Raw genomic sequence first — 18,088 nt, forward strand, 5'->3', positions numbered from 1 at the left:
GTATCCTTCCCCTTGAGAAGCTCAGATGATCAAACTGAAGAATCGGATCAAACTGGTAAGTCGGATTTTCAGAACGTTCGGCGGTACGTTCGGCAGTGCCCGCGGTAAGAGCCAGTCGGGTCAGAAATGAGAAGCTGCGGTCTGATCGAAATCGGTGCGTTCGGATGAGAGTTTGGCTTGATCGATCTTCCTAACTTGACGAGTTGGTCGGGGTAGCCGAGCTTCAGTACGGTCAGATCGATCGTCTGGACGTGGATCCAAACGAAGCTCCTTTCCGGACGTAGCGGTCGATCCGGTACACGGCCGGTCAGTGCGTTCGGTACGGTCGTCCGGATGAACCTCTGTTGAATTTCTCGGACTGTTCTGATCTTCATGTTGGACTTGTCCAACGAACTGCTCCATGATCTGAGGTGCCATCACATATCAACACGTTGGTCCTTGGACTCAGCACGCTGACCTTCCTGCGGACTGTTCGGATGATTTTGGCCCTCGTGGGCTGTGTGTTCAGTACACACAGGACGTCCGTGGGTGTCTGCCAGCACACACAGTACTTCCGTGGCTGTTTGTGTGCGTCCGTGTGTGTCCGTCTGTGTCCGTCAGCACACAAAGGACGTCCGTGGCTGTCCATCAGCATATATCAGCACGTTGGTCCTTGGACTCCGCACGCTGGCCCTCCCCGTGGACTGTTTGGGTGATTTTGGCCCACGTGGGCTGTCTGTTCAGTACACACAGGACGTCCGTGGGTGTCCGCCAGCGCACACAAGACGTCTGTGGCTGTCTGTGGCTGTCCGTCAGCACACACAGACGTCCGTGGCTATCCGGGTGTGTCCGGTGTGTCTGTGGGTGTCCGCCAGCACACACAGGACGTTCGTGGCTGTCAGTGGCTGTCCGTCAGCACACACAGTGTTGTAGTACCACGACTGAGGTTCCCATTATCCGCAAAGGTCCTACCACAAGGTCCGGTTCAAGAGTTATAAGAGCTGGATTTGCCAAAGCTGTCCAGGAGTTGCTTGCACAGGAACAAACCGGGTTCAAGCAACTATTGATCCAGGAGTTGTCTGACTTAAAGCTGGAAGACACCGGTGAACCACTAGAGGTTCCAGACCCTTTCCATTCGAGCCAGTTCTCCTCCATCGGCCAGAGTGAAGCCGGCCTGACCATTTCCACCTTCATGCTCAATCCATCCAACCAACTTGCTTCGGTTCAGAGATATAGCCGACCATCAGAAGGAGTAGTATGTGTTGTACTCTTTTTCCTTATCGGGTTTTGTCCCACTGGGTTTTTCCCGAAAGGTTTTAATGAGGCAACAAGCAAGCATACTATGAGTTCTGATCCGGACATCTCAAACCGTGACCGGTCTATTGGTTTCTTTATTTTTATTTCGGTTAAGACTTTGGCCATTTGTCTAGGCCCTTTTTTATCTTTAAAGTCTAGTAAGGAACACCTATTTAAACCCTTGTAGTTGCCAACTTTTCGGCTAAGTCTTTTATGAAAACGTTTTTGCTTTAGCAAAGAAACCCTAAGTCTTTCAGTTGTGCAAACCATTGAGAGCAGCCGTGTGACATATCAAAGAGCCGATCCATTGTTCTTTGTGGCGTCCATCGATCCATTCCACTCCTTGTCCGAATCTTGAGAGAGACATACGTCAAGCAAGAGCCGGATCCATATCTATCTTCCTAACCGACCTTGGCATCTTGTTGAGAGTGACATACGTCCAGCAGCAGATCCCATCCGCCAATCTACTCTTTCTCTATCTTTTATTTTAGATTTCATTCATCCAATCCATAAAAACAAAAAGAATCATATCTTGTTTATGTTCTTCTTCCTATTGAAAACTCACTAAAGTTCATATTTGTTTCAGGTACGAACACAAGCAAGAGGCGACCCGGCTGGTACCATCCATCCGAGGTAAGGCTGAACCGCGGAACGGCCATCCGTCCATCCGTCCGTCCGTCCGTTCGACCCTCCGACCCGTGCCTACAACATTTTGGTATCAGAGCTGAAGTTTCCTGCAAAACTCAGTTCTTTCTGAACCCTAGCCGTCACATTCAAAACAAAATATTTACTTTCTTTATTTTTCAAATTTCGGTTTGTTCTCCAAGTTTTCGATTTTGCATTTAAAAAAAAAAATATTAAAGTAGTTTTACTTTTTTCCAAGTTTTCGAAAATCAAAAAAAAAAATATTCCCTCTTTCCTTTTTCAAACTTGATTCGATTTTGTCTTAACTTTTTGCATTTACTCCTAGTCTTGGTCGATACTCAAAGTATCCAACTCAAGCAACTATTTAACCCCCCTCTTGCCTTTTAATATTTCTTTGAGTATCTTTTCAGAGAACTATGGGAGATGTAGGTCAAGACCAAGCGGCCATAAACGCTCAGCTCCTAGCTGACAATGAAGAACTGAGGGCGAGCCTTAGGACTATCACCGCCGAGCTTGCTCAGCTACAGCAGGGAGGCAGGCCCAACGGACCTCGACCACCAGGAAGGCATCAGCCGGATCCGCATGACACTGACTCGGACGCGGACAGTACCGATGATACGCGCAGTCAGGACGAGGAGAGGCCAAACCGGGGAGGTAGGAGGAACGCGCGAGGACCCGGGCCCAAGTAGGAGGAGGCCGAGACCATAGAGGAGGTCGAGACCGAGAGGAGGAAGAGCCCTGGTTGGGAGGCAAGGCGCTTAAGCTTCATCCCCCAACGTTTGCCGGCAAGGTTGATCCGGATGCCTACATCGTGTGGGAGAAGCGCATGGAGTACATCTTCGACTATTACCAATATAGTGAGGCCAAGAAGGTTGCCCTAGCAGCAGCCCAGCTGACGGACAATGCTCTTTCGTGTGAAACACATCCTGGAACTCGGACACCAACGAATCCTCGCGTGGGTCTAACAGAAAACCAGAACTGTCAGGCTCTGTAGTTGTAATTGTAGCCAAGAATGACTGACAACCCTGTTCCAGCATCCGAATTGCTCGAACTTATGAAACCACTACTTTCAATTGAGCCTGACACAGACCTTGGTACTCTATCGGGTGAAGTCCATTCTCCAATTGCACACAACCCTTATGGAAATCGAGAGTGGCTCGGTACTTTCCCAACCAATCCATACCGAAGATCACTTCTTGATTCTTTAGGTGGACACAGACCAGATTCACAGGGAAGACCTTTCCCTGGATCTGTACTGGGATATTCGACATGAGACCTAGTGAGTTCATGGCTTGCCCACCGGCCGCCCTCACTATCCCAAAATTATCACCAGCATCCAGACAGAACAGACCTTTTCCGACCAGTCCCGGACTCACAATACTATGTGTAGCCCCTGTGTCGAAAAGCACGTGGGTTTTTACCCCACCGACCATGAGGGTTCCTATCAGAGACCCCCATCAGAATCCCCTAGACCATTCTAGGTTCCATACCAAGCATTACTACTTGAATGTAAAAAAGTTAAATTTAGAAATTACCAGAGATCGAATCAAAAGATCCGGAAGCTCCGTCGTTTCATGACAGTTCATAGCCTTGGGACGCCTTGCCTGAGTCTCCATTGCTCTTTCCCTGACTTCCTTGCAGCTTGGGACACTCCGATTGGAAATGTCCTTGCTGGCCACAATGGAAACAAGTCATCGTGCCGCTTCTACCAGACAGGTTCGGTCGAGGACAGTTTTGGAACACGCAGGTCGCCCACCAGAGGTCCTACCTCCGTCCGCCTGGTCCCATTTTCTCTTTTTATCATTAGTCTTGCCCAATGGGCCAGACTGTGGCTTAGCCTTAATCTTAGCTTCTTCAGCCAAGTTAGACTCCAACAAAGCCACCCGTTCCACCAGTTCTCCGACGGTGTTGAAAGTGCGGCTCGAGCAGTGGGTCTTCATTTCCGGCCTTAGGCCTCGGATGAACCTACGGACCTGGACTGACTCGTCATCCAGCTCTCTTCCAACGAACCGTCAGAGTCGGTTGAACTCTTCTTCGTACTCCCGTACGGTCCTGCGGCCTTGGACCAAATCTAGAAACTTAGCTTCCAGACAATCCCAAGCCTCAGCAGGAAAGTATTTGCGGTTAATTCAACTTCAAAATCCGCAAAAATTGTGAGACTTCCATTGGTGCGCTTGTCAACTGCAAGCCACCAATTATGCGCGTCCCCTTCCAGGAAGTGAACCGCAATGTCTCGTCTGTAATCCTCTGGACAGCGAGTTGATTGGAAGTTTCGGACCAGCCTACTCCTCCACTCATCTGCCACAACAGGGTCGGTACTACCTGAGAATTGCTTTGTACCCAATCTGGATAGATGTTGAAGCAAACTCAGATAGTCAACCTTCTTTACAGACCTTTCCGGTGGATCGATCTCGATCACCTCAACCGCGTCCACAGCTGGACCCGTAGCATTAGGTGTAGCCGTAGCTACAGGTGTAGCTTGACCAACTGATGAATTCACTAGTGGAGTGAACAGCTGAGTCATAGCCGCCACCTGGTTACCCATTACTTTCATGGCCTCTAACAAGTCCTCTCAGGACAGTGCTGCGGGCATGTTGGCCGTTCCCTCGGCCCTTTTCTCACGCTGCACACCATCACTGTTAGCGTTCGAGGATTCTACTTCCTCGTCACTTTCCTGATGTTGCGGACCTTCTGGTTGCGTTCCCGTAAGATTGGCCTGGTCAGTCGGTAACACATCCCCGGTGTTAGTCACAGCCGGCTCGGTTGGTAACCCGGACGTATTAGATCCATCCGCGGCCGCTTGACTTGACTGACCGGCCATTTTCTTATTCCTTTGGGTCTTTCCCGATTTGCTTTTCCCAGCCTAAGGATTCAGACATTGTTAGTACAACATATACATAACATAACCGAGACAATTAATCCCTAGACCTAACTATCAAACCTCACCATGAGACTGAATCAGCTAGCTGCGTGTGTGTGGACTACATAACCCAACTATCCTAGAATCAAGCATGCTCTGATACCAACTTGTAACACCCGAATCCGGCCTCTCGACGAAACTGGACCCGTTTGCTACTTAATCAATCCTTTGCTTGTTTGATTCATTTTAAGTCTTTCATTTACTAAGCCATGTTCGAATCTGAGGTTCTAAAACAATTGAACAGATAGCACAGCGGAATATAAATGTATATAAAATGTATTACTTAGAAACTATAAAACCACAACTTCTTAATCGTTTCATAGACAATCACTAGTTCATCCCTAGCATCATCTAACCACACGTTACACAGCCTCTCACTGACCGAGCCTTCACGGCTCCTTGGCTTGACCAGAACCATCCTTAGTTCCTGAAACCACAACCAGATAAGCATTAATCTTAATCGAGAATAGAACTGGTCGATTCTACAATGCTTGGCTTGGTTCCTAGAACATAGATAAACCTCGGACATTATACTTATCAAAAGATATGAACCTGCCTACCGAATCCTAAGTCATTCAACCAACCACCCTTTGACTTAGAATCAGATAGACAGTCCAGAATAGATAAACAGAACACACGAACAGTCCGGATCGTCCCGAAGACCAATCCGTCCATCCAGATAGAATCTAGGTGCGACCGGCCTAGATGAAGTCCAGATCAAAGGCCCAACGGACTTCCTTACCTGATCCGGCCTTGGGCCTGGATCCAACGGACGAGTAAGCCTCACGCCCAATCCGGTTAGGCCAAACGGCCGATCGGACCTTTCGACTCTTACCCTGGCTTAGACAAACCGTGTACTTATCTCGACGGACAAGACATGGTCTTATCCCTAAGGTACGGACACGACCTGTCTCAACAGGCACCGTTTGGAACATGCACCCCTTTGGTCCTTGGTACCTCTTGGTCCTCGTACCTCTTGGCGTCCGTAACCCTTGGTTACTTACACCCTTTGGCAACTCACAACCTTTGGAACTCGTGACCTTTGGTACCTCACAACCCTTGGTAACTCGTGACCTTTGGCCACTCATGCCTCTTGGGACATGACCAAACGTTTAGCCCAACCGCCCAGTCTATGGTGCGATTCGAACCGACCGTCTAACCGACCAGCGTCTAGGTTAGCGGTTTGGTTATGACCGACCAAGTCTAGGGACGTGTCCCTTGGACTGAACCAACACAACCCTTCGTGTATAATCAGAAAGAAGAGAAAGGGCCGGATAGAAACAAGAAGAGGAGAAGAGGTTAGGTCTAATGGACCGACCAGAGCCGCGGTGCGATCACAAGGACCGTCTGTTCGGTCTGATGGATCCATAGCCCACCACGTACCTTCTGAACTGTGTCAGGGTTCTCAATGCTCTTCTCCTACTCTCGGTCTCCCATACTTGATCGGAGGTTGCCTCACAAACGATCAGATCGCCGGAAACCTAACCACCACACAATCGGCATTGCTATGATTTCTCTGAGTATTTTTACTCTAGATTGGATGACTGAAATCGACAGAGTGGACCCCATATTTATAGAATACGAGGGGGTAAGTCTTGCCCCACGAACAGGCATGACTGGCCAGCGGATGGGCACAATCGGCCAAGGGTTACACCCTCTCGGCCGCATGCGTCCCTGCGCCAATACCGCATGGGTTTGGGTCGGACAGAGGCCCAAGGCCTTTCCCAATCCCTCTGGACTTAGCCCACGGCCTTGTCCCATGCCCAAACGGTCCATGGCCTCATGGCCAGACCCCCATGGCCTGCCACCAGCCCGGACCCGGACCATCGGACCGAAACACGAACAGTCCGTCCAGCTGAGATGAGCTGACTCCCAGCTGCCTCAGCTGAGTGAGCTAGTAGTTCATCTAGTGGAGCTGACTTAGTAGTGGCCGAGCTGGAGTGAGCTTAGCCTAACTCCGTTGAGCTGGTCGAGCTACTTGTTCCATCCGTCCAGCTACCGTCTTACTCTTCCTAGCTGACTCTCGACTTGTATAAGGTTAAATCTAAGTTTCCTTACGTCCTTAACCTTCTTATCTGGCCATGGAACGCTTGTCTTGATGTCCTTAGACTGACTAGTACGTTTGCTCGAACCATGGCCGTCCCAATGATCCTATTCAGGATCTGGGATGTTACAGGGTCACCAGCCCCTACAACCTCCTTAGTGGCGATTGTGACCAAAAAGGCCTCACAACCCTTCTCAAGCATCCGTTCCACTTGGACTGCTGATATCACTAAGCATCCAGAGGTCGGACGAATACCTTGGAACCTGATCGGGGGTCCACACCCACTCTCAAACTGCACCCTTCCTCTGTGACAGTCCAGAGTGGCCCGGTTCTTTCCAAGCCAGTCCATGCCTAATATCACCTCATGATTCTTAAGGCAGACCACAACCAGATCCATAGGCATAACTCTATCCTGGATCACTATTGGGATATCCTTTACTCGCCCTAATGAATGCATTACTTGCCCACCGGCTGCATTCACTATGCAAGGATCATCCTCTGTTCCCATCTGGAACAACCCTTTTCCGATCATATCTGGGCTCACAAAGCTGTGTGTAGCTCCAGTATCAAACAGTACGTGTGTTTCCACACCACCAATACATAGGGTCCCTACATAAGACCCCCCCTAATCATCTAATCCATTCTAAGTTCTGTCATGTCCCCGATCCTGGATAGGATCGTCCGGACAGACTTTAGTGCGAGGAGACGCACCAGTCAGGTCAGTGTTGGGGTCTAAAACGGTCACGACGGAATTACCACCCGAAAATCCTCGGAGATTGTATTTCCGAAAGAGATAGTAAAAATAAAGATAACATTTTTGTAAAAAAAATAATAACCAATACGAAGTTTTTACGAAGAAGTATCCTTGAAGATTCAAAAGCAAACGAACCAAGCTCGGTCGTTGCGTAACTACCGCACATACACGCTGTCCGGTCGCTACGTAGCAACCAAGTCCGAGCCGATGCCGGTCGCTACGAAGCGACCGAACATCCGACCCGCTCGGTCGCTACATAGCGACCAAGCTCAAGCAATCGTCCCGCTCGGTCGCTACGTAGCGACCGAGCTCAAGCCAAAGCTCGGTCGCTACGTAGCGACCGAGCTCGGCCAAGCTTGGCCGCTACGTAGCGACTGAGCGCTCGTCACGCTTGGTCGCTACGTAGCGACCGAGCTCGAGCCAAAGATCGGTCTCTACGTAGCGACCGAGTTCGAGCCAAAGCTCGGTCGCTATGTAGCGAGCGGGCTTGAGCCAAAGTTTGGTCGTTGCATAGCGATCGAGCTCTTCCGAACATCGATACAACACCAGTCCATGCATTCTCGTCAAAACTTCAAATGCCATCTCCCGAAGACCGTAGCAAGCTCAGTCCATGCTTTTCGCTATTCTAAATCATCGATCAGACTTTGCGAATTAAAAACCGCGGAAAGTTCATTCTTTATCAAAAGAACTCATAGTAAACATGTCGAGTCGGAAGACGGCCCAAAGGGACCTAAAACACGACTCGAGGCCCATCCTATGATTTCTTAACCAAAAGCCCGTAAACCAGAGCAGGGTTTATGCTTGGTCCACAAGGAAGAATTAATGTCAAGTTTCCGCGGATAAATACGGAAGTTTTGAAAATAATTGTGAAGATCGGGAAAAATGGAATATCTCCATTTTTATGCTATGACGGCTTAAGGGCAGAAAGAGTAAAAGCGTAAACCTACCTTCGAGCTAGTATATAAGGAGTCCTGCGCGAGGAGCATGGAGGAGAACTTTTTCAGAGCAAACTTAGCACTTAGAGCAATTTAGGCATTTTTCCGTTTTTGTTATTTCGAGCTGCGACTCAATTAGGTTTAGCCGTCTTAGGGTTGCTAGAACTAGGAATCTCGCCGACAGCTCTCGAGCCCAGGCCTATACCTTGTTGTAAACGCTCATACGCAAATTCGGAAATAAGATCTTCTTTGCTCTCTTCTTCGATTTCTTATACTTTATCGTTGTTATTCTCGTGTTCTGATTGCTTGACGTGTGGTAATTAGCAGATATCCGGGTCCTCTGGGAAATTAGGGTTTTCCTAGTTTCCTTATTTAAACGGAAATCGACAGTGCGAATTTCGGTTCCCACAGTTTGGCGCTAGAAGGAGGGGGAGTACGGATCAATCTAACCCGCAAAAGCCACATCACGCTCAATCAGACATGTCAACTAACGACGCGGATAACGTGCAGACTCCCCTTAACGGAGGTAGCGGCACCGATCTCCACACTCCAGCAGCGACGTATCCGCGGCCAACGCACAAGCCAACGCCGCGACGCTCGAGGAGTTTAAAAAGATGTTCGCCACCTATGAGAAAAGGTCGGAAGAACAGGATAAGCTCGTGAATACCTTGACCAAACAGGTTGAAACCTTAACGGCAAGGACCCAAGCAATCCATCCCCGCGGAACCACCAAAATCCGCGGGAAGAGGCTCAACTTCGCTACCCCACTCGACAGATCAGGAGTCGCGCGGGAACGACCTTCCGGTCAAAACCCTAGCGAGAAATCTCCCATCGAAAAGGGGAACCCTGAAAGTCTTCCGCCCCCTGCAAAGGACTCGGAGGATAATGAAGCCGAACGCATTGACCTGGATCCTAGCGATGTCTCCAACGACACCGACGAGGACGTCGACAGACATCCAAGAAGGACCAGGAGCCGATCTGCTCGGGAAGGCTCCCCATTCGAAAAACCAATGACGGAAGAAGAAGAAGAAATCGCCTATTGGAACGAACAAGAGGAGCTGGCTGAAAGGCAAACCGAGCTCACTCGCAGTAAACGCCGACAGGCTCGGAAATCTACTGACGAGACATCGGATATCCGCGATCTTCGCGACTACATCACCAAGACTTCGGCAGAAGTGAGGGCCGTAAAGTCTCAAATCCATCATGCTACTAGTGCTGCCCCCGAAATCGATCGACTGCTGGAAGGAGCTCGGAAGACCCCTTTTACCAGTCGCATTTCGGACATGAGGGTGTCTGATCCGGGAAAAATCAAAGTACCGAAGTACGATGGTACGGCCGATCCAAAAGCGCACCTTCAGGCTTTCCACATCGCGATGGGAAGAGCTAGACTGAAGGACGGCGAAAAGGATCCCGGCTACTGCCGCCTGTTCGTTGAAAACCTGGAAGGAGCAGCACTTGAATGGTTCGCACGCCTTCATCGTAACACCATCGGGAGTTTCCGACAGCTCGCATCGGAATTTCTCAAACAATACTCTGTATTCATCGACAGAGAAACTTCCGATGTTGACCTCTGGAGTCTCTCCCAGAGGGAAGACGAACCCCTCCGCGAGTTTATCAGTCGGTTCAAGCTGATAATGTCAAGGGTCAGCGGGATAAGCGACAAAGTGGCCATCGACGCGCTGAGAAAGACGCTCTGGTACAAGTCGAAATTCAGAAAGTGGATAACTCTCGACAAACCGCGAACGATCCAGGATGCCCTCCACAAAGCAACGGACTACATCATAGTCGAGGAAGAAACTAAAGTCTTATCGCAAAAACATAAGTCGGCAAGACCATCTTCGAAGGACGTGGATCCAAAAGGGAGAAAGAAGAACTCTCGTAACGACAAATACGTTCATCACGAGGGGGAAGATCTCCAAGGGGCGCATAATTACGCGATCAATTCGGATCAAGGCCGAACCACGGGCAACACGTGGACTCGCAATCAAGGGTATGACGAAAACACCTTCTGCGAGTTCCACCAGTCCCGAGGACACTCCACGACCAACTGCCAAGTCTTGGGAGCAAGACTGGCCGCGAAGCTACTCGCTGGAGAGCTCTCGGAAGTAACTAGCGTCAAGGATCTCATCCTTGATTCTGATCGCCCTCCAAAGATGGACAGGAATCCGCCCGCTGAAAAATCCCCTCAACGAAACCAGCCTGGAGATAAACGCGGTAGGAGGCCGGACGACAAGGGGAACGATAACAATCATCGCAGAGTCAACATGATCATCGAAGGATCACAATACTGCGGCGATACTGTGTCGGCCATCAAGGCTTACCAACAGAAGGCAGAGTTGAGTGCAAATTGGCCTACATGGTCTCCTCCCTGAGATGGCCAAAATTGCTCGATCACCTTCACAAAGGAAGAAGCCAGCGGCATCGATCAACCTCACTGCGACCCGCTCGTCATAGATCTCGTCATATGAGATTTAGAAGTCGGAAGGGTACTCGTCGACACGGGAAGCACGGTCAACGTAATCTTCCGCGACACTCTCAAGCGGATGAGCATCGAACTCGGAGAAGTAATTCCGACCCCAAAACCACTCACGGGTTTTTCAGGCGAAGTATCGATGACTCTTGGATCGATCCAGTTGCCAGTCATGGCCAAGGAGATCACGAAAATCATCGAGTTCGCGGTAGTCGATCATCCCGCTATCTACAACGTGATCATGGGAACCCCATTGCTCAACGCCATGCAGGCAGTTCCGTCGACCTACCACCTGGGTCTCAAATTCCCAACCACAAGCGGAGTCGCGGCTATCTGGGGATGCCAAAAACAGTCGCGGCTATGCTTCCTCGCAGAGCACAAGTTAAGGCAAATCACGACTTCTGCAGCTGCAAACGGCAAGCGCACGAAGATAGATCGATCTTCGGCCAAAAACGCCCCAAGGAAAGACGAATTAAAATCATCTGCCGACGCAAACGCATCGGACGTCGAAACTCAACACGAGTTCGAAGTCCACGCTACAACTCAACCGGAACATCCGGAAAATAGGGTTAACCCAGCCTAGATCGACATGGTCAAGGCGGACATCGCGACATCTACCGCCGAGTAAAAACACTCACAGCATGAAACAGAACTACGAGATGGCTTGATCTATGTAGGCAGCTCATCAAAAGACGAATTCAGCTATCCCCCTCTCTAAAAAGGGGGGGGGGAGTGGGTGCGTATACTCGTATACTCCCACTTAGAAAAATCTTCATCATTATAATTGAGTTTTTAGAAACTTCAAAAACTTTTACTGCAATATACGTTGCTCCGCTTTATCGAAAAACGTTTACGAGTCAGTTAAACACAAGAAACTTTCAGGACACGCCTGGAAACATTAAGACTCTTGTCTACGGCCTCATCCGGCCCAAAATTCGTAAAATTATCATCTTTCAAACATTCAAAGATACATGTATAATCTTCGAAACAACTGCGAGACGTCGCGACCACCAAAAACCTTACACCCCGTTCGTCGATTGGCCCCGACGAACACGCCAGCCGTCTTAAACAAACGCAATTCGATCATTCTTTTCATCTTCAAAAACGTCCAACACAAGGACGAAAGCGCGCTACAACAAAAATCCGAAATTTTGGTCCAGCGCTTCCAGTTAACTCTGAGAAGATGCTCGATTCGTACAATACAAGTCATATAAGCCGAGAACCTATCGCGGACTTTAAATCGGTACGAGTTAGGAAGAAATCGCAACAGGAAAAATGATAGCCGGCTAGTCACCGCACAAACCTTAACCGAAAGTAAACCTAGGTCTTGCCCTAAACCCAACGCTCTGGTCTCAAACATCTCAAGACTTGATATCTAAAAGATACGAGATCCTAAAACCATGTCTCTCCGTTCGCATCTCGATGTTCCCGAAAATCGTAAAGATAGGTAATTTTTTACGAGAATCACGAACGAACTAACAGATCGAACGTCTAATCGGAATTAAATGCGAGACGACAACTCATATTTACTTCGACCCTATTCAGGAAAATTCGAAACGGAACATTCATCATATAAATAACCCCGTAAAGCGGTAAGGGATTCAAAGCCACCAACGGCCAGTCCCGATAAACAATAAAAATGGCCAAAATAGGCCCATACAAATCTCTCGGCCACACTCGGCCACAGACATAAAATACAAAGACGAGCATCTTTCTTTCGATAACTACTCCACCTCTCATAATCCAAAGTCAAAGTCCCCGGACAACGAAGCACCGAACGCATCCGCGGGACGATCCACTTCCTCGCCACCGTCAGGAAACCCGGTCGGAACCTCCTCGGTATCAGGGGAAACCGGGATGGAATCCCAGAACCCTTGAATCCGCTCATCGATCGAAGGGATGAGCGCCTCAGCGTGGGCACGTTCGTTCATGCCGCTCTTCATCAAGCTCATTTCCTCCTGGAACACATAGTCATCGGCTTGCGTCCTCCAAAGACTTTCGACTGAACCGCGGCACTCACGGAAATCACCCACCGAGGTAAAGGCGTTCTTGAGGTTCCCATACTCATCCTGGAATTGAGAGGCACGAGTCTTCATCACCTCGACGATTTCTCGTTTGCCTTTCCTTTCCGCCTTACGGACAGCCCGCGCATGATCACGAGTAAGTTGCGCTTCTCGCTCCAACATCTCGCCTTGCACGCAAGCGAGATCTCGTTCCGCTTTCTCCGCTTTAAAACGATAGACCATTGCCTCCCTATGGCTCGCTTCAATGGCCGAGCCAAGCAAGTTGAGGCCCTGCGAAACCAGTTAACGCATTGTAAGCATAAAAGGATCCTAGGCGATCACAAATATTTTCGAAAAAATCATACCCCATTGATGATTCGGGACCCTTCCGCGATGACTTTCGGCCTTGCCGACTCTTTCGCAGGTGGAGGAGCATCAAAACCCGGTGGCAGACCAGCAAAGAAATCATCGAAATCCGGAATAGGGACCTCGCTCGAGCCACTCCCGTCGCCATAAGCAAGGTTCGGATCCCATCCTGGAAGCATAGAATCATCCATCAAAAATTCTATGTCGCCAAGGTCGATATCCTTTCCCTTCCAAGAGCTCGACTCCGGCATAGCTGCTGGAGCTACAACGGGATCCTGGTCGTCAGGTTCGGAGTCGCTTCCCGCGTCCGCAACCGAGGCAGGACCAGGATGCACGAACCTCAGTGCCTTCCGAATCCTCTTCGGCGTAAAGGAAGTCCAAAAGAAGGGACCATTCCTAAGAAGATCCCTCACCGCAATGATGTCCTCGGGGAACGGAGCAAGAGGATTGATGAAAGGATGATCGTTCGGTAACCTCCGGAACAGTGGAATGCAACTCTCTTCGACAGACGCAGCGTCTATACCACTACAAGAAAGAAAGTCTTTTCTGACCGAGCTTCCGACCGATATTTTTTTGGTCGGAAATTTCCGACAGATTTCCAACAGAAATCTGATATGGTCAGAACTTTCCGACGGCTACCGTCGAAATCTGTCGGAAATGTCGGAAATGTTCCGACCGAACGTTGTCGTCGGATATCGGTCAGAAATTTCCAATTTGGAAATCGGTCAGAAACGGTCAAAAGTGGTCAGAAATGTTTCTTTAAATATCACGACGCCGGTCCTGGCTCATTCACAGATTCATCTCTAAAAAACAATTCTCTACAATACAAAATGTCTTCCTCAAATCATAATGAATATTTTAGGTCTTGGATGGATCACAATCATCAAGATCCATCTACTGGACTTTTGACAGAAGAATTTGCGGAAGGTCTTCAACAATTCATGTCATTTGCGTCAAACCAGCCGAGGACTTTGGAAACGGGTAAGATGTACTGTCATTGTCCAATTTGTCAAAATCGTAGATTTGGTACAGTTAGTGGTGTATGGAAGCACTTATATAGTAGAGGATTTATGGCGGGTTATAAAGTTTGGTATTCGCATGGTGAAACTGATTCTATGGTGAATTTCGGTAGTGCTAGTGAAGAAAATAACATGGGGGGGGGGGGGGTTAGGAGAACAACAAGGTGGCTTAGATGAACATATAGGAACTGTTCAAATGGTTAAAGATAGGTATAGAGTAGAGGAACCAAACTTTGAAGCGCAGAAATTTTATGATATGTTAGATGCAGCAAAACAACCGTTATATGATGGTTGTAGAGATGGTATTTCACCTCTTTCAGCTGCAACAAGGATGATGTCTATTAAAACAGATTATAACTTAAGCGAAGATTGTGTTGATGCGATAGCTGGTTTTGTGAAAGATATATTGCCGGAAGATAACCTTTCACCAGCTACCTATTATGAGATACAAAACTTAGTTTCAGGGTTGGGTTTGCCCTATCAAATGATAGATGTTTGCATCGACAACTGTATGCTATACTGGAGAAGGGATGTTGATCGTACTAGTTGTCGATTTTGTCACAAACCACGGTTTCAAAAAACAAGTCGAAAGACTAAAATCCCATATAAGAGAATGTGGTACTTGCCAATAACAGACCGACTAAAGAGGTTATACCAATCCAAACATACCGCCGATGCTATGAGATGGCATGGTGAACACAACAGCAACGGAGAAATTGCTCATCCATCAGACGCGAAAGCCTGGCAACATTTTCAGTCAGTGTATCCTAGTTTTGCATCTGAGAGAAGAAATGTTTACCTTGGATTAAGTACGGATGGATTCAACCCGTTCGGAAGCCATGGGAGACAATATTCTCTTTGGCCAGTTATTGTAACACCATACAATTTACCTCCATCATTGTGCATGAAACGAGAGTTTCTCTTTCTCACAATTCTAGTTCCTGGTCCTGCACATCCTAAAAGATCCCTTGATGTCTATTTGCAACCATTGATTCATGAGTTGAAAATGCTATGGGCCGAAGGAGTTGAAGTGTATGATATATCTGCTAGGCAGAATTTTATAATGCGTGCAGTGCTTATGTGGACCATAAGTGACTTTCCCGCATACGGAATGTTATCTGGATGGACAACACATGGAAGATTAGCGTGTCCCTACTGTCAAGATAACACAGATGCGTTTCAACTGAAGAATGGAAGGAAGACATGTTGGTTTGATTGTCATAGACGATATCTACCCCATGACCATCCGTATCGAAAAAGCACCACTTTGTTTACTAAGAACAAAAAGGTGTTTGATGGTCCGCCACCAGAAATAGATGGAAAATCTATCCTGACTCAACTCAGAGATTTTGGTGTGGAATCGACAGCTAAATGTGGGGGAAATGGGCATGATCCAGTTTATGGATATGGCGAACATCACAACTGGCACAAGAAAAGTATTTTTTGGAAGTTGCCGTATTGGGAGAACCATCTACTTAGGCATAATTTAGATGTGATGCATATAGAGAAGAATATATTTGACAACATCATGAATACCATTCTCAATGTCAAGGGAAAGACGAAAGACAACCTGAAGTCCAGATTAGACTTGCCAGATATATGTGCCCGGGAATCTCTCCACGTGGATGGGAGAGGAAGACTTCCAATGCCTATTTATCGGTTAGATGCAGCTGCAAAGCAAGAGTTCTTCGACTGGATTATAGATAGCGTCAAATTCCCAGATGGATATGCGTCAAATCTAAGGAACTGTGTTAATCGCGAAGAAGGAAAGTTTTCTGGTTTGAAAAGTCATGATTGTCATGTCATGATGCAGCGTCTTCTCCCATTTTGCTTCGCTGGTCTTCTTCCAAAACATGTACATGAAGCAATAGCAGGTAAATTTAGTATTTAATAACTTCTTCACCTGTTACATAGTATCTTTTCATATCTAACATAATTTTTTCTTTGTTACAGGAATAGCAGCTTTCTTTCGAGATTTGTGCTCGAGATCATTAACAGCAGATGGAATTAGAAACTTGAAAGAAATGATTCCGATAATCCAATGCAATGTCCAGAAGATTTTTCCACCTTCCTTTTTTGATGTTATGGAGCATCTTCCAATCCATCTCGCTCGAGAAGCAGAACTTGGGGGCCCGGTTCAATATCGATGGATGTACCTGGTTGAGCGTTCTATGTATCATTTCAAGCAGAAAGTGAAAAATTTAAGCCGAGTTGAGGGTTCTATTGTTTCACAAAGCATCAATGAGGAAACATCCCAGTTCGCTGCTTACTATTTTGCCCCAGAAGTACAAACTAAAAGTCGAAAACCATCAAGACATGATGATGGAGGGCAGAGAACAGTTTATCCCGTCGAGGTGCCTACCATATTTTCCCAAATTGGTCGATTAAGTGGAAAAGGAAAAAGTAGAAGACTCACCGAACAAGAGCACATGCACTTACATAAGTACATTTTAGCAAACTGCGAAGAAGTAATGACATACGAAAGGTAGTTATGTTTTAGTATGATATATTAAGAATCCTATTTTGTAAATAAATTTGTAACTAATTATGATTTCAATGGCAGGATTTACATGGAGCAAATAAGGGGTGCATATCCTAATTACACTGAAGATCAGCTTTCTGCACTAAAAGAAAACGAGTTTGTAAATTGGCTAAAATTCTATGTAAGTTTTTCAAATCTATTCTCTATTACTTCTGAATTTTTGATTTTTTGTACATGGTGCATTACTTAAATTTGTGACTACTATGCAGGTAAGGTTTCTCTTGTCTAGAGGAGATCCTATTCAGCCATGGTTAGAGGAGTTGGCCCTTGGTCCCAAATTTGTTGCTGTGTCGTACCCGATGTATTGCACGCGTGGATATGCTTTTAAGATTTTCAGCGAAAACACTACGCAGCCAACTATAAATCATGGTATATCTGCTAGATCTGGCGAAGTAATCTACTATGGTATTTTGCGTGAGATATTGGAGATTCACTATCCGGGGATCCTTAATTTGAGGTGTGTTGCCTTCTTTGCTGATTGGTACAACCCGATCGTTGGATATGGTGTACGAATTGACGAGTTTGGAGTAACATCAGTTCATTCCAGAAGAAGTCTTGCAAACTATGATCCGTTCATTCTGGCTTCACAAGCTGATCAAGTAACTTATATTCGGTATCCTCGTGTGAGGAATAAACAAGACCCTTGGGTCACCGTGACCCATATAACTCCACGGGGGAAATTGGAAGGAGTTTCGGATACGGCTGCGATGCAACAATCCTCGAGCAGTGCCATAGGTGATCTTCATGTTGATGGAAGCGAAATCGATCTTGTTGTTGATTTTACTGGTGTAGGTGACAACGAAGTATTCTCAGATTCGGAGTCGGAGAAAGGAGAATTCAACGAAGACTCGGTTTCTTCAGAATATTCATCAAATTCGGATTAATTAAAACTTTTATAAGTTAGAAAGATATTATATATTTTGTAATGTTTAAGAGAAAATATTTTTTAGTAAGTCTGAGTACTTTTTAGAAATTTTTTTCATATGTTTTATTTTATTTTAATGAATGTTTCAAAGCGGATTTTTTTTTAAAAACAAAATCTTCAATATTTTTTAAAAACTTTTATAAGTTAGAAAGATATTATATATTTTGTAATATTTAAGAGAAAATATTTT

The 18,088-nt window shown here is 47.0% G+C and overlaps 1 protein-coding gene across 1 annotated transcript; it reads left to right on the top strand.

Moving 5' to 3' along the window:
* Positions 1 to 14,627: 14,627 nt before the first annotated feature.
* Positions 14,628 to 17,857, top strand: LOC103847918. The gene is made up of 5 exons (XM_033283456.1): positions 14,628 to 15,544; positions 15,656 to 16,305; positions 16,385 to 16,916; positions 16,995 to 17,094; positions 17,183 to 17,857. The coding sequence occupies exons 1-5, from the start codon at positions 14,628 to 14,630 to the stop codon at positions 17,855 to 17,857; spliced, it is 2,874 nt and encodes a 957-aa protein (XP_033139347.1).
* The last annotated feature ends 231 nt before the right edge of the window (positions 17,858 to 18,088 follow it).

The sequence above is a fragment of the Brassica rapa genome, unplaced genomic scaffold (genome assembly GCF_000309985.2).
Source record: "Brassica rapa cultivar Chiifu-401-42 unplaced genomic scaffold, CAAS_Brap_v3.01 Scaffold0715, whole genome shotgun sequence".
Taxonomy (NCBI): Eukaryota; Viridiplantae; Streptophyta; class Magnoliopsida; order Brassicales; family Brassicaceae; genus Brassica; species Brassica rapa.

Coding starts and splice junctions, on each gene's coding strand:
- LOC103847918 (XM_033283456.1), top strand. CDS start 14,628: ATGGTTAAAGATAGGTATAGAGTAGAGGAACCAAACTTTGAAGCGCAG. Junction 16,917..16,994: donor GAAGTAATGACATACGAAAG/GTAGTTATGTTT, acceptor TTTCAATGGCAG/GATTTACATGGAGCAAATAA. Junction 17,095..17,182: donor TAAATTGGCTAAAATTCTAT/GTAAGTTTTTCA, acceptor ACTACTATGCAG/GTAAGGTTTCTCTTGTCTAG.